Below are 14,814 nucleotides of genomic sequence, written 5' to 3'. Positions count from 1 at the left end.
CAGAGGATCACGTTACATTGCTTAGCCAATCAGAGGATCACGTTACATTGCTTAGCCAATCAGAGGATCACGTTACATTGCTTAGCCAATCAGAGCTGTGGAGGAGCCCTGATTGAAGGAGCTCCTCTCAGCATGGATTTGAACTTGTGTCTTTATTTACTTCAGCAAAGCTCACAGTTTTTACCAAATTCTGTAGCTTTCAGTGAACTTCTAAATCTGCTGCTTAGTCGCATCTTTTCGGACCTGCTACTGCCTCTAGTGGCGTGGGGGTGGTAACACAACTAATATAATTACATTACTAAATCAGAATACCGCAAAGTCTTTATTATTTATTATTAATTTTTCATTCTCTTAATAATGTAGAGCTAATTAAATGATGTAAAGACCTTAAAGTGGTTCCAGCTTCTCCCGATGGCCAACTTGTTGAAGATTTTAAATACCTGGGTCGTTCCTGGACAGTCAGATCAGCTTTACTGAAAACACTGACTACATGTTGAAGAACTGATCTCAGAGACTCTACCTTTAAGAAGACTTGGTGATCATGCAGTGACCCGACTAGACTAGTTAGGTCACCCCTATGTCTTGAATTTGGAGGAAAAAAAATCATATTTTATTTATCACTACAGAAGGGTTCAGTGAATATGAAGCTGGTGGGTTTGGTACCTCAAAAAAGGTTAAGAACCACTGAGCTAGAGTTTGCTGTAAGGAAATATTTTATTATCATTAATATTAATTCCTGCCAGCAGGTTGGTGTCATTTAATGTTATTTTAGTTTAATCAGGCATCAGAGTCTCATATTTTAGAAGCTAATTGGTCCAAACTGGGATCTGAATCAAAATAAATGGAAGTACTTTGTTAAAATAAATATTTAGTTTATAATAAACCCGTCATGACAATAAATGTTGATAAATTGCCCAAATAATTATTGTGATAAGTGATAATATTGTTCGTTTGGACCATTTTCATGTAATATATTGATAAAAAAGTATAATAATGAAAGTTTGTCACTTCAAACCATTAAACTTTAATTTTATAAAAAAATCAAAAACAGTAAATAAAACAGAAATTAAACCATTAACAGCAAATTGATAATGTCATAACTGAAGAAACCAGAATGGAAATTATTGAGCACATTTTAATTTATGATGCACTTAATGGATTAATTACTTATTGTGACAGATGTAGTTTAAAATATGCATTAAATTAAAAACACACTCAGACCCAGTAGAGACCCGTAAACTGACTGGAAACCCAGAACCGGCCGGTTTGGGCCCACAGACGCAGAATTAAAAATGTTAATTTTCCTACATGGGAAAATGTAAAGTATAAAACAAAGTGTTCACGTTTTCTAACCAGGTTTTAATAAAAGATAAAACCGAGTTTATCCAGAGACTTTTACTGAAAATCAGCTTTTATTCTCTCTTAAACTTGGATAAAAATGGCAAACGTGTTGAAACAAAGTGACCCAAATCCAGTTGTTCCTGAAAATACATTTATTCAAACGAGCCCAAAAGAAACTGAAAAACATTTAAACAGAAAACCTGCTAAACCTGCTGCAGCGTTTTGGGCCGTTGCAGAAACTCAGAGTCTCCGTTTGCTAGAAAATATGATTTTGAAATTAACATCAGAAATTTTCTACAAAAACTTGGAAATTTCTTAATTTCAAAAATGTTCTTTTCAAAAATGTTCAGAGAACATTCCTGAGTGTGCCGGTTTCCGTCCTACATTGGTCCCATCGCGCGTCGTGAAAATCCCTTTCAGGTTTTGTCTCTGCGGTCGATGCCAGGACGCTTCCTTTGCTTGGTCTTAGTTTTTTCTTCCTTCGGCTCCTCGTCGGCCTGCATGGCAGAACGTGTTGCCCGCCGGCGGCTGAGCAGTAACTCTGCCTTTGTGTCTGCAGTGACGTTGTGGCTCCCAGCTCAACGTTCTGCAAAGTTTTCACCCTCACTCCATTCCTGGCCAACAACCGGGAGAAGCGCGGCCTCGCCCTGGACGGGAAACTGAAGCACGAAGACACCAACCTGGCCTCCAGCACTCTGTGAGTCCCGCCACCCTCGTGGTGCCTTCACTGTCAGTTGGAGAGGTGGCTGCTGGTGTCTGACGGCGTGTTTGCTCTCCTGGGCAGCCTGAGAGAAGGAGCCAACAGGGAGATCCTCGGCATCATCGTGTCCTACAAAGTCAAAGTGAAGCTGGTGGTGTCACGAGGCGGGTGGGTTGAATCTCAGCTCTACTTTCACTCATTCAACCGGGAAGAACACGTTAATAAACACTACCGGGAAAGAACACGTTAATAAACACTACCGGGAATGCACCAGGATGAGCTAAAACGCTGGTTTTGATCTGTAGTCTGTAGATCAGGGGTGTCCAAAGTTGGTCCTGGGGACCCGGCTTGGGGCCCGGCTGGAGGCCTGGCTGGGGGCCCGGCTGGGGGCCCGGCTGGAGGCCCGGCTGGAGTCCCGGCTGGAGGCCCGGCTGGGGACCCGGCATCCTGCATGTTTTAGTCTCTCCCTGGTTTAGCACACCTGGACCACATGATGCTCATTAGAGGCCTAAGCAGAACACTGACATGCTGAGGAGGTTGTTGCCACCACTAGGGAGAGAATAAAACATGCAGGATGCCGGCCCTCCAGGATCGACTTTGGACACCCCTACTGTAGGCGGCAGGCGTTGCCTTGAAACCCAACCATTGGGACGTGTTGGATCTTTAACCCGAGTTTCATGGCAGGCTGCGTAATTTCAGCATAAAACCCTGAATAAATCTGGGAATCCTGCCAACAACGCCACATCAGTCCAGGAAGGACGAAGCTCCACAGAGAAATCCTGAAACTTCATCGGTTTCGTTTAAAGACAACCTGCCACAGGTTGATGCAATCTGATCCCAGTTGTTTTCTAAAAGTTTAACCCAGAAAACAGGATTTCAGATCAAACAGAGTGATTTAGCTGAAAACCTGGTGTTTCTCAGGGTGAATTAGGAAAACTTTGAAGAACCACAGGAAAGGAAAATGGGAACTGATTCTGGAGTTCTTCATTACTTTTAATAAAGATTCAGCTGTAGAGTTATTAAAAGAAAAATGTCCTGCAGTTTTCATGCATCCTTTCAGAAAATGAGCCACAGTTACAGTTTGTGTCTCTGCGACTTTAAGTCTAAAGGAGCTAGCTCCGGGGTGGGCAGCTCCAGGCCTCGAGGGCCTCCTGCAACTTTTAGATGCGTCTCTACTTCAACACACCTGAGTCAAATAATGAGGTCGTTAGCAGGACTCTGGAGAACCTGACTGAACAGAGGAGCTGATTCAGCTGCTGGATTCAAGTGTGTTGGACCAGGGAGACGTCTAAGAGTTGCAGAACTCCGGCCCTCCAGGACCAGGACTGCTCACCCCTGAGCTATAGCTCCTAAGAGAAAACTCTCTCATCTCTGACTCCAGTTTCTAACATGCACTGTTTGGTGAAAGAATCAGCTTGTAGAAGTGACTAAGTGCGTCATAACAACATGAAATGAAGAGACGACTCAGTTTAAACAGCTGGAAATGATGCTGCTCTGAAACTGATGATGTTAAATATGTATTGATTTCAGGCTTCTCGGAGATCTGGCTTCCAGGTAACCAACCTTTCACTCTGTCACGGATGGAAACGTTCATGCTGAGATTTACCAAAGGTCATCCGAACATCTTACTGCACCGCCTTTCTGGTGGTGACATGCATCCACTTTAATAAAAGCCCTTAATGAATCTGCAGTTGAAAAGTGATGTTTTATGAGCTTCAGTGCACCTGGATGATCTGTTTTCCAGTGACGTCTCTGTTGAGCTGCCCTTCACATTAATGCACCCGAAGCCGCTGGAGGAGTCCATCTACAGAGACGGTGAGATGTCTTCACATTTCTGACTCGATAATAAACTGAATTATTTCAATAAAAAACCTTCCTGCCTTTTGGATTAAAACTGTTAAATCTGCTAAAGTTCTCCATCATGGCTTAGATTACATCGTTGGATAGAAAACAGCCTGATGATCCCGGACAAGCCCCCAAGAAATCAAACAGGAGGAATTTCCTTCACCTTAAAGGCTGAAAACCAAAAGTTATTTCCCATCTGACATGTTATTTCTTGGTTGTTGATGCCCTCTATATGAATACATGAGTAGTTACTATGGTTAATATTCATGGTCTGGGGTTCCTTTTCTCCCACATGGAAGCGATCTGCCGTATAACGATCCTAGCATGTTCTGATGTGTGATCATCTGCTAATGTTAGCATCTACACTGGTAATACGGTGACGGCTGTCATTACTGAAATGTGTGTTTAGAGTGAGTTTTATGTTCTCCTGCAGATTATTTGTAGAATGTCAATATAATGTCAACAGAAACGGTGAAAACATTTTTCTGTCGGATCGGATTCCATAACGAATCCGGTGTGTCTCACTTCTGTTTGCACTGTTGACAGAAATCCTGCCCACAACGCCAACGTTGTCTTAGAAAAAAGAAGAAGAAACCCTGCATGGAGAAGAGCAGTGAATCATGTTGGTTTGTGATGTGATGACAGAGCTCTGATTGCCTCTTTCTGACTCTCCGCAGCTCCAGATGAAGCTCCGATCGACACTAACCTGATTGAGTTTGACACAAAGTAAGCAGCCCTCCCGTCTTTCCTGCTCGTCAGCTGGCTCTCTGATTGGACGGTGCTGGCAGCAGAGAGGGTTTCCTCTCGGCCCGTTAGCGCATTAGCAGCTCTGAAGTCGTCTCCAGAGACTCAGCCTTAATGCATCCTAATGCGTGCTGCTGTGGGAGCTGCAGGAAATGGGCTTTAAACTGGAAACTCTTCTGGCTGTCAGCAGCCACTCTGGATCTCTCTGATTATTACTGTGATAGTGAGATTGCTTTAAGACCCTATTAGGAGGTCTGCCTTGCTCAGAGGGATTCATTACTGGTTTTATTTTCAGTTTAATGCCCTTTCTGATGTTTTCTTTGGAAGCTTTTTAATTGAACAAGCCGCGACTCGGTCTAATGAGTCTCATTAAGCCTGCGCATGAATTTACCATCAGTTAAATGTTGAAAACAAGCAGATTGTGGTTTGTTGGCTTCATTTTCTCAAAATGCGTCCAGGCTCATGGTGTGCAGCACGCTGCGGGTTTTATCGAAGGCTTTACTCTACATATGTAAAATGTGTGTTCATCCCTATATTACCTAACGGGAGTCAGCAGAAGCATCTCTGTGTTTGTTCACTTAAAATTCATCCTCTCATCAGGCTAGACTCGCATCTGCTCTGGATATCGATTCCACTTCGCTTTCTGCCTTCTTCTCAACTCGCCAAACATGTATTGTTGTCTGGACAAAGTCAAAGATTATCAGGTGTTTTAAGAAGGTAAATGGACAGCCATGTTCAAACCGGGTTTCACCCATTCACCAATTCGTAGGCAGCTTTGGGTTAACGTGTGTCGACATGGAATCTGGAATCAAACCTACAACCTTCCTCTGAAGGTTTAAGATGAAGGCTGTGATGTTGGTGCTTCTTGTCTGAATAATCTGGTTTTTCAAGGTTCATTTTTAGAGACACCTGTTCAACAAAAGGTGAAAATGAAGAGCACATCAGCCAATCACATGGTGGGAATGAAATGGCTGTGAGCCTCCAGGCGTGGCGGGGATGAGGTGTTGAAGCTCATACTCCCTGTGGCTGACGGTGATCTTCACCTCAACCGTCTCTAACAGAGAAACATCTGACAGATTTACAGACGGCAGCAGCAAAATGCCAAATTATTCAAACTGCAGGTGGAAGAGGATTTAAAGTTAATCAACAGGAAATGGCAAAACCAAAATAATCCATTCATCTCTCAGTAATGAGTAAAAATATTTATCAGGTAACACAGCAGCGAAACTCTCACCATGATTATTTTGCTGTTTACTGTAATTAGGTTTTCTGTTGACTGAAACCGTCATGTTTCCACCACCATATTTAATCATAAACGCTTTTACTTTTTAGCATCAAACATTCGATTTTAGATTCAAACGAAGGCCAGATTTCTTTCCCCAGAGATTTACCCAAGACTTGGTGCAAACTTACTTGAAAAGTGTGTTTCTGCCTCGTCTCTGTTGGACCGTCTGGCCGCTGCGCCGTTTCCACCGGACGCCTGATGCTTTGGTTCTCCTGCACTTCTTGCATCACCAGTTGTTCTTTGACTTTCTGCAACATTCTTTGATTTTAGTTTTTATGATGTTTTGTGCTGCGGCCACTGGGAGTTGAAGACTTTTGATTATTCCCTTGCAGCCGTTTCTTGAGTTGCACTCAGCCATAATTCGTATCACAGGTCCTAATTTAGCATTTTGTTGCAGCCATGACTTGAATACAAACCAAGTGCATAAAGCTGCTGCTGTTCCCTCTGAGTCATCCGCGCACATTAAACCGTGTTTATTTGGTTAGACTATTTGGATCAATGAAAACGCAGGAAAGTCACAAAATCCCAAAATATTTAGCAGGTCAAAATGATCATTTGCATAAAAGTGGGACTAACACGTTTTTTTTAATCTTCTGACCCACGTAGTTTCAGTTGCAGCAAGAGGAAATATTTCTGAAGTTAGGCGATAACTTTAAATGTTCCAGGGGTATGAATACTTTTGGGCAGCGGTTTGTTTGTGTGGGCAGCAGATTGATGATGTTGCACCGAAGCTCTGAACTAACCTCAGTCACGTTCTCCGTCCCTCAGTGATGATGACATCATATTCGAGGACTTCGCCCGCCAGCGGCTCATTGGCGCTAAAGACGAGAAGGAGGAAGACGAGGAACCGCTGGACTCACCCAAACCCGACGACAGATAGAGGCGACGGGCGCCGCGGCCGTCACTGTTGTTGTTTTGCTGCTGTTTGTAGTGTGGAGCCGGCAGAGGTTACCTGTAGGCCGAGCCACAGTCTGGACACCCTCCAAACACTCGGTGGTGGCGTGTTTGTGTGTTTGTTCATATCCGTCCTCTCTCTGCGTCCCGCAGGGTGTAGAATACCGCAGCCTTGTGTCGTCAGGCCGAGCCTCAGCAGGAACTCAGAGCCGGCGGTCGCTGGAAGCATGCCTCTCTTTGTTCTTCGTATTTCCATTAGAGACCGGTCAGGAGTTCAGTTGTGTTGAGGTTAGCTTCAGTGTTTTATGTTGAAGGGTCTTTTAAAAACAAAAACACTGCCACATTCGGATGACTTGCAGCGGTTCCCCCCCAGATCAACATCAGGGACTTCAGCTTGCATCTGCAGGTGGTGAAGAGGCACCGACCCAACGATCAGCAAGGAACCAGTGCATGAAATATATCAGTATTTTATTGTTTATTGAGCTCATGAATAATGAAGTTATCCTTGGTTTGTTCCGACACGTTGATCATTTCCCAAATCATCATCATTGGGTTGAAATAATCTTCCAGCTCTGAAAGCTGTGCCCAGCTCACCAGTCGTAGAAAAACCAAAGCAGTGGTATAGTTAAAGAAATGCTGTGGGACCCACTGGAACATGCATGTTGCTCCTAAATGACACCAGAGATCGTTACGAGTCCAACTCCACACAGTTCTGCTGTACTTCATGGTTCTTCTTAAAACCCAGCCGCGGTTCTGACATCCAGGTGAAGACAGTCCTGCAAGATCAGTGAAAAGTGGCCTTAATTAATGACATTTCTTATGTATGGTCCCAACAGCTGGTATGCAGACCAACCAGCCATAAGATTATGACCACCCTAACTTTAATAGGTTGCCTACAGATTCTAGACTGGATTGTGATTGGGCGAATCGGAGGCCAGCGCCTCCTCTGGCTGGTTGTTGTGTTGCTCAGACGTCCTGCTGGTGTTTTCAGGCTTGTGTGACAGGAAGCCTCATCCTGCAGACGAGCTGGAACAGCGTTTCATTGGACGTCTTTCCTTAATGCGCCCTGAAACCACGGCTTATCGAGAGTTACATGAAGCCGAGAGTCCATGTGGTGGAAAAGACCATCAGACCAGCTTTGGTTCTGATGCTCGTGCGTTCTCTGCAGGAGCTTCAGGAGGTGGGTCTCAGTGATCTGCTGCTACACAAACACCTGACGGTTCAGGAGGAGGCGAACTGCACCAGCTGAAATGCAGCAAATGCTGCACCGAGTTTACCGGACTGTCAGGAGGGAAAAGACCCTAAAGCTCTGCAGACCTCACTGCCCCAGTTAAGGTCAGAGGTCATGCTTGATGACGAAAAAAGAGAAAATGGGAGAGTTCCAACTCCAGAACCAGAGCTGATCCAGAAGAACACAAAGGTTTTCCTCACATTTACCGCTGACACCCTGATGAGTCGAACGTGGAAGTTGGTCCCGTTTCATCTGGAGTAAAACCAACGCAGCCTTTCAGAGACGGAGCTACGGCTGGATTTGGTGTCAGGCTGTTGGTCTCCTGTTACTCTGGTGATTTACTAAAATTGATGGAACCATAATTTCTGCTTTCTGAAAAACCCTGAAGGAAGCTCTGACCATCAGTTCAAGCCCTTTTGGGTTTTGCAGCAGGATATTGATCAACATCCCTTAGTGGGTCGGGAGGGTTGCTGGTGCTAACGGTCACCTGGACAGGTCACCAGTCTGTCGCAGGGCAACACAGAGACACACAACCATGCACACACACACACACACACACACACACACACACACACCTATGGAGAATTTAGACACACCAATTAACCTGACAGTCATGTTTTTGGACTGTGGGAGGAAACCGGAGTACCTGGAGAAAACCCACCATGCACAGGGAGAACATGGAGACTCCATGCAGAAAGACCAGGGCCGGGAATCGAACCCAGAACCTTCTTGCTGGAAGGCAGCAGCTCTACCAACTGCACCACTGTGCAGCCCTATTGATCAACATGTAAAACAGAAACCAAAGCTCTGGGGTGGCCAAGTCAAAGTTCAAGCTAAAATCTGGTTCTAAAACAATTCCCATACTTCCACAGTGATTTAGAAAAATCCCGTCTGTGATTTAGAAGATTTCTGCTGAGCAGAAGCTCAGTGGCAGTGAACAGACATGGACATATTTCACTCACTGTTATTATTATTTCCCCTCAGTAAAATGAAATCATCTTTGTCTGATAAGTGGATGAGTTCAATTAAATGTGATAAAATACTTATTAAAAATGTGTAGGGTGAATACTTTGTCACAACATTGCACAACCTGCTGTGTTACCGCCACCTGCTGGTGGTGGCCTGAACAGCAGATAAAGTAAAAGATGGAAACCCCTTAAATTGCTTAAGTTTTGACAATATTTTCCACATATTAATATATAGTAAAATAATTAATGTAATCTATAATTAACTGTAGATTCCTGTGAGTTGTATTTTTTAAAAGCAGGATTTGTTCCTCCTGATGATGATCTGTGAACTGCTCAGCTGTGTGTTGAATGTTAACAGTTTTCTGTTCGTCAGCCCTGTGGCCGTTCATGACGGTTTCTGTTTATTATCTGCTGATTTTAATATGAAGTGAGATTCCTGAACTTGTGTTTTCCTGAAGTCTGGCAGGTGTTTGGGTCTGAAACACGGACAGACACCAGTTCGTCTTGGAGACTGGAAGTCGGAGGATGAGGAAGAAATGCATCATATCTGTTTATACTTTAGTTCCAGTTGTCTTTTATTTTGATATTGTCAGAAAACTTGTATATTCCCCACAGTCTTTAATAAAAACACTATTAGAAGCTCTGTGAGTGTTTTCACTGTCAGCCATGATATTCATACACAGCCTGATGACATTTGTGATCAAAACGTTTTTCTTTTTTTAACAGCTTTTTCCAGTTTCACATTATTTCACTTATAAAATTGATTTAGTTTTTAAATATAATGGTGTTATTAAGACCTTCCTGCTCATCAATATCTGTGTACAATCAAATAGGAGCATTACTTATTAAAAAGCTGCGTGTGACGCTGAAGAAATAAATGAAAGTTTGATGCCAGAGGAGTAAATTAGTCCTAATCTAAGAAAAGGAGAAATGATGGGCATTCATTTTAGCAGTGGGCACACTTCTAATTATTTCCTCAGCATTTTGGCTAACTTTAGCGTTTAGCACTTAGCTTCCACTTCATTAATCTTCCAGATACATTTTAAAATGCTGATTTATTGTTTTGCAAACTTTCAGTTGAATAAAGTTAAACGTCTAGGTTTAGATTGACTGTTGCAGATTCTTCAACTAGTTAATGTTTATGTTAATGCTCTTATTTTGAAGTGGATGAGGACTGTTCACGCAGCAGTTCCACTTCCTCTTCCGCCATGTTGGATATCCAACATGGTGGAATTTAGCACTTTAGCATTAGCTTCTGCTAAATATCAGAAGCTAATGCGCTTTAGTTTTAGCCCAGCTAATGTTTATGATTAGTGCTTCAGGCTTAGCACAACTAAAATAGTTTTTATTTGTTACCAATAGTTGATGTTATTGAAAACACTTCCTGTTATGGAGAAACTCTAACGTTCACACTGGGATCCGCCCACAATGACCTGCTGGTCCAATCAGGTGCGGCCCTTGAGAGCCGGATTACTTAGGACGCTCCTAATTTGTCTTCAGTATTAGTTAAAGTCACGATATTAAGATGGAGGCCTTTGGTTCATGAACACTTTGTACTGCGTTACTTTTGAAGAGTCAGACTTGTGGGCTCCTAACCGGATGTTCTCAGAGTCTGTCGTTTTCCAGAAGAAACCGTCAGAGACGCGATCTTCCTTTCTCTGAGCTTGAACATCCTCTGAAGGCCTCGGCGGATCTCTGTGGTCCGAACGCCGTAGATGATGGGATTGACGGTCGCGGGGATCAGGATGTACGCGACGCCCATCAGGGTGTTGATGCCCGTTGCTATGGGAATGTTGAGGCTGCCGGACAGGAAGGTGATGGTGCCCACCAGGTAGAAACACACGATGACCATCAGGTGCGTGCTGCAGGTGTGAAGCGCCTTCAGCCGCTCCTCGCTGGCCGCCGCTGTTCGCACCACGACCTGCACGATCTTCACGTAGGAGAAGAAGATGACGGGAATGTCCACACCCACGAAACAGACGATCACCGCCAGCCCAGCCGCGTGGTTCCTCTGCGTACTGACGCAGGCCAGGCGGACCAGCGCCATGTGGTCGCAGTAGCAGTGCTGGATGACGTTGGAGCCGCAGAACCACAGAGAACCGGCCAGAACCACCAGCGCCGACATGATGGAGACGCTGCGCAGGAGCGCAAAGACGAGCAGCTTCAGGAGGGCGGAGGAGCTCATGACGTCCGTGTAGCGCAGCGGCTTGCAGATGGCGACGTAGCGGTCCAGCGCCATCACCAACAGCAGCGTGGACTCCAGCGACGACAGGAAGTGCGTGGAAAACATCTGGATGAGGCATCCGGCCAGCGAGATGTGGCTCCAGTCGAGCAGCAGGTTGAGCAGCATGTTGGGGAGGATGACGGAGGCCAGCAGGACGTCCACCACGCACAGCAGGCACACCAGGACGTACATGGGGCTGTGCAGGCGCGCCACCCTGCGGATCACGTAGACCAGCGCACAGTTTCCCAGCAGCACAGACAGGAAGCAGAGGAAGAACAGCAGCGCCAGAGTCCAGCGGCGGTCCTGCAGCTCCGGAAAACATCTGAGCCGGAAGCTGGAGTGGGACAAGTTCCTGTTGAGCGGAGCGTCCAACATGGCGCCGCCTCACCTGGAAACAACAACAGGTTGGACAGATCAATCAGTCGATCAACCAATCAACCTTATTTGTATATCACATTTCAGCAACACTTCAAAATGCTTTACCAAACAACAAAACAGAAATACGGCCTCATAAAACACGTTGCCTGGTAAACATTACATTTTGCCGTCGTTACACATCAGAATGTTGATCAACGTTTCATTTAGTTTCAGAAGCGACTCTAAACATGTAGCTGTTAGTCTGGATTTAAAGGAACTCGGTGTTTCAGCTGTTTTGCAGTTTTCTGGAAGTTTGCATAGAAGCTGAAAGCTGCTTCATCTGGAAGGTTGATCAGCAGCAGATCTTTAAGCTGTTCAGTGATTCATAAACCACCAACAGCATTTGAAAGTATTTTCTCTCAGTGGAAGGTGATAGAAGACCGACTTTGTAACTGTGTTTATGTGACGCTGAAGGTTCAGGTTCATCACTACTCCCAGGTTTTCACAGATGATTCTGTGAAAATATTGTCTGATTTTCTCCAATCTGACCAGATAGTTCAGATAATCTGTTTTTTTGCTGACATTCCTCATTCTGAGATGTTTCAGAACAATTTAACTATTTTTATTTGCCGTTTTGTGCTGAGGGGGCAGGAAACCCAAAACCTTCAACATGTTTTTACTCCAGGAAGAGTGAAAAAGTATTTGGTAAAAATTTTACTGAAGTACCTGATCAAATGATCAATCATTTAATATTTACAAATCACATCATCAGTCGAACCAAAATATAAAGTTAAAGGGAAATGTTTGTATTTTAAGGACCAAAATTAAAATAATTTAGATAAATACAAAATAACAAAATCAGGCAAAACAAAATATTTCTAATCAGTTTCTTTCAATAAAAAACTGATTAGACTTTAGCAGAAACTGCAAGTGTGAGTCTGTCTGGTGGATTTCTGGTTAAAACATGTTTGTTTTTACTCAAAATCCAGAAATTTTACTCAAGTAACAGAAGAAATACTTCATAATAAAATAACTCAAGTAAAAGTAAAAATACTCTTAAAATTATTCTTTTTTTAAAAAAGTTGCTCAAGTAAATGTAATTTTACTACCAAACTCTGCAAGCGAGTTATATAAAAATATTAAAGTCCTATTTAGATTTGTTAGTCTGTGAAATAATAAAACATCTATTCAACAAAAACACAGCAGGATGCAGATACTAATGAAACAATTCAGATTTTTCCCCCATAATGATTATGATTTTATGGCTCTGAATAAATTCTGAATATTTAGATATTAAACTCAGTGGAACAGATTTTATCATATATAAATCCTTCAAACTATTACAGAAACATTTATCATAAAACTGCTTAAATACAAGAACTTGGTGCGAAACAGAAAAATAAAAAGGTTGAGTTATTTCCTGTCAGTTCGCATGAATTAAATCTGCATTATTTAATTTAATTTCACACTGAAACACGTCTCAGGAGGTAGAACTAGATTTACTGTCTGTATTTAGATAATTAATATAAATATAAAGTGTTTCTTCTTCTGCTGGTTTCCAGTCATTCTGGTGATGAGTTCACTGCTCAGAATAAAAAACAGACAAAATAAAATCTATTAACTATCAGAATCATCAGTTTTACCTCAAACCAGACAGAAAAAACTACTTAAAATATGATTTAGATCATTTTTAGTTTTAACTTTGATCAAAGCTTCATTTTCAAAATAAAAGCAGAGAGAAGGAAAAATTAAATCCCTGTTGAGGATCAACAGGAAATGAAAAAACATTCTGGATCAAAACCAGAACCTGGTCAAGAAAACTGCAAAACCCAGATTTAGAAACGATTTGGAGTTTTAAACTTCAGTTTTGCATTTAAAACAACAATATTATTGTTTATCGCAATAAGTTCTGGGACGGTCGTGACGGTCGTGACTTCAGATTTTAAATCCTTCTGCAAGTTCGTGTTAAAATGTTTCTTTAGTTTTTGGGATCGTTGTTAAGTCGACAGAAAACACAAAGTGACCGAACAAAACCACCTCCTTCACAAATACTGTCTGTATTTAGATAATTAATATTATCTAAATACAGACAGTATTTGCTCATGTAAACTAACATCGACAAAGAATTATGCAGGAAAATCAAATAAATATTTGTTAAATTCAATTTACTTTTTGCATTTTAATTTAAAAAATGAAGGAAAAAAACTCAACTTCTAACTAAACCCTAATTACATTAAATTAGGATTAAAACTGTATTAAGTAAAAATACAGTTTTATAGAAACAAAACTGCAAGAATGTGAACACAATCCTGATTCCATCACTAACTGGATTAATAGAAGAACCAGAGAAATTCACCACAACACTGTGTCTGGTTCGTTAGACTGGTTTAAATTAAAACCAAGCAGCTGAGCAAACATGAAGCTATTGATCAGGTATTGATGGTAAAACCAGGTCTGACCTCTGATCTGCTTAAATCAATAAACTCCAGTTTCTGTGTGGAAACGTTCAGAGGGAAACTGAAACATTAACCCAGTTAAATGTCCTACCTGCTGCTGGATCCTCATCAGGACGCTGAGTCTCCCCTCAGCTCGTCTTATAGCCGACGTCCAGACGTCCCACAGGACGGCTGACCCTGAAGGCAGCAGCACTGTGATTGGCTGCAGGAGGTTTAAATCAGATTCTCCAGAGTTTATTCTCCATATCAGCATAAAGGTGAAGTTAAACTCATGAAATGTGTTAATCATCACTGAGGTTTCCGTACGTTTTCCTTCCTGTTGAACCAGAAAAGGTCAGATTTTCTCCTCTGCAGATGTTAAGGTGAGTTGATTTGGGAGCCTTCATGTTCCTCTGGCGTTGGTTTCTGCTCTGCTTCATTAGTCTCTCCTGCTGGGAGTCTCTGAGCTGCTTAAATAACAGCTTCTACAATAAATGTGACCTGGGCTCAAAGTTTACACTTAAAGTGATTCCTTACAAACATCACAATCCTCTTAACACTGAAATGTTATCAAGCAAACGTTTGAAACATTTTTATTAATAAACAATATGGAACCAAAAAATGTAAATCGTGTTTCAGCTGTAAGTCACAGCTTGCGAGATGACAGCATCCTCCAGATGTGTTTTTGGATCTCGGTGGTTCTGACTCCGTAGATGATCGGGTTTATACAGCTGGGAAGGAACAGGTACATGATGCTGACAAAAACACGACCAGCGTTTGGGAGACTGTT

The 14,814-nt window shown here is 42.6% G+C and overlaps 3 protein-coding genes across 3 annotated transcripts in view; 1 reads left to right on the top strand and 2 right to left on the bottom strand.

Annotated features, from left to right (window-relative positions):
• The window catches only part of arrb1 (arrestin, beta 1), a 20,614-nt gene extending 12,911 nt beyond the window's left edge, over positions 1 to 7,703 (top strand). Inside the window, exons 9-14 of the mRNA XM_017308135.1 lie at positions 1,887 to 2,038; positions 2,126 to 2,209; positions 3,572 to 3,595; positions 3,786 to 3,856; positions 4,564 to 4,612; positions 6,684 to 7,703. Of these exons, the coding sequence (XP_017163624.1) occupies positions 1,887 to 2,038; positions 2,126 to 2,209; positions 3,572 to 3,595; positions 3,786 to 3,856; positions 4,564 to 4,612; positions 6,684 to 6,795 (492 nt within the window). The 3' untranslated portion in view covers positions 6,796 to 7,703. The remainder of the gene's footprint in view (positions 1 to 1,886; positions 2,039 to 2,125; positions 2,210 to 3,571; positions 3,596 to 3,785; positions 3,857 to 4,563; positions 4,613 to 6,683) is intronic.
• A 1,634-nt stretch (positions 7,704 to 9,337) lies between these two features.
• On the bottom strand, positions 9,338 to 12,291 carry or55e1 (odorant receptor, family 55, subfamily E, member 1). The gene has a single exon (XM_008426789.2). The coding sequence runs from the start codon at positions 11,605 to 11,607 to the stop codon at positions 10,600 to 10,602; it is 1,008 nt and encodes a 335-aa protein (XP_008425011.1). The 5' UTR covers positions 11,608 to 12,291; the 3' UTR covers positions 9,338 to 10,599.
• A 1,083-nt stretch (positions 12,292 to 13,374) lies between these two features.
• Positions 13,375 to 14,814, bottom strand: part of LOC103475285 (olfactory receptor 52N2-like) — a 12,937-nt gene continuing 11,497 nt past the window's right edge. Inside the window, exon 3 of the mRNA XM_008426788.2 lies at positions 13,375 to 14,809. Coding sequence (XP_008425010.1) covers positions 14,671 to 14,809 — 139 coding nt within the window. The 3' untranslated portion in view covers positions 13,375 to 14,670. The remainder of the gene's footprint in view (positions 14,810 to 14,814) is intronic.

Source organism: Poecilia reticulata, linkage group LG13 (assembly GCF_000633615.1).
Source record: "Poecilia reticulata strain Guanapo linkage group LG13, Guppy_female_1.0+MT, whole genome shotgun sequence".
Classification (NCBI taxonomy): Eukaryota; Metazoa; Chordata; class Actinopteri; order Cyprinodontiformes; family Poeciliidae; genus Poecilia; species Poecilia reticulata.
The sequence above is the reverse complement of the archived record's forward strand: the minus strand, read 5'-3'. Positions and strand labels throughout refer to the sequence as shown.

Coding starts and splice junctions, on each gene's coding strand:
- or55e1 (XM_008426789.2), bottom strand. CDS start 11,607: ATGTTGGACGCTCCGCTCAACAGGAACTTGTCCCACTCCAGCTTCCGG.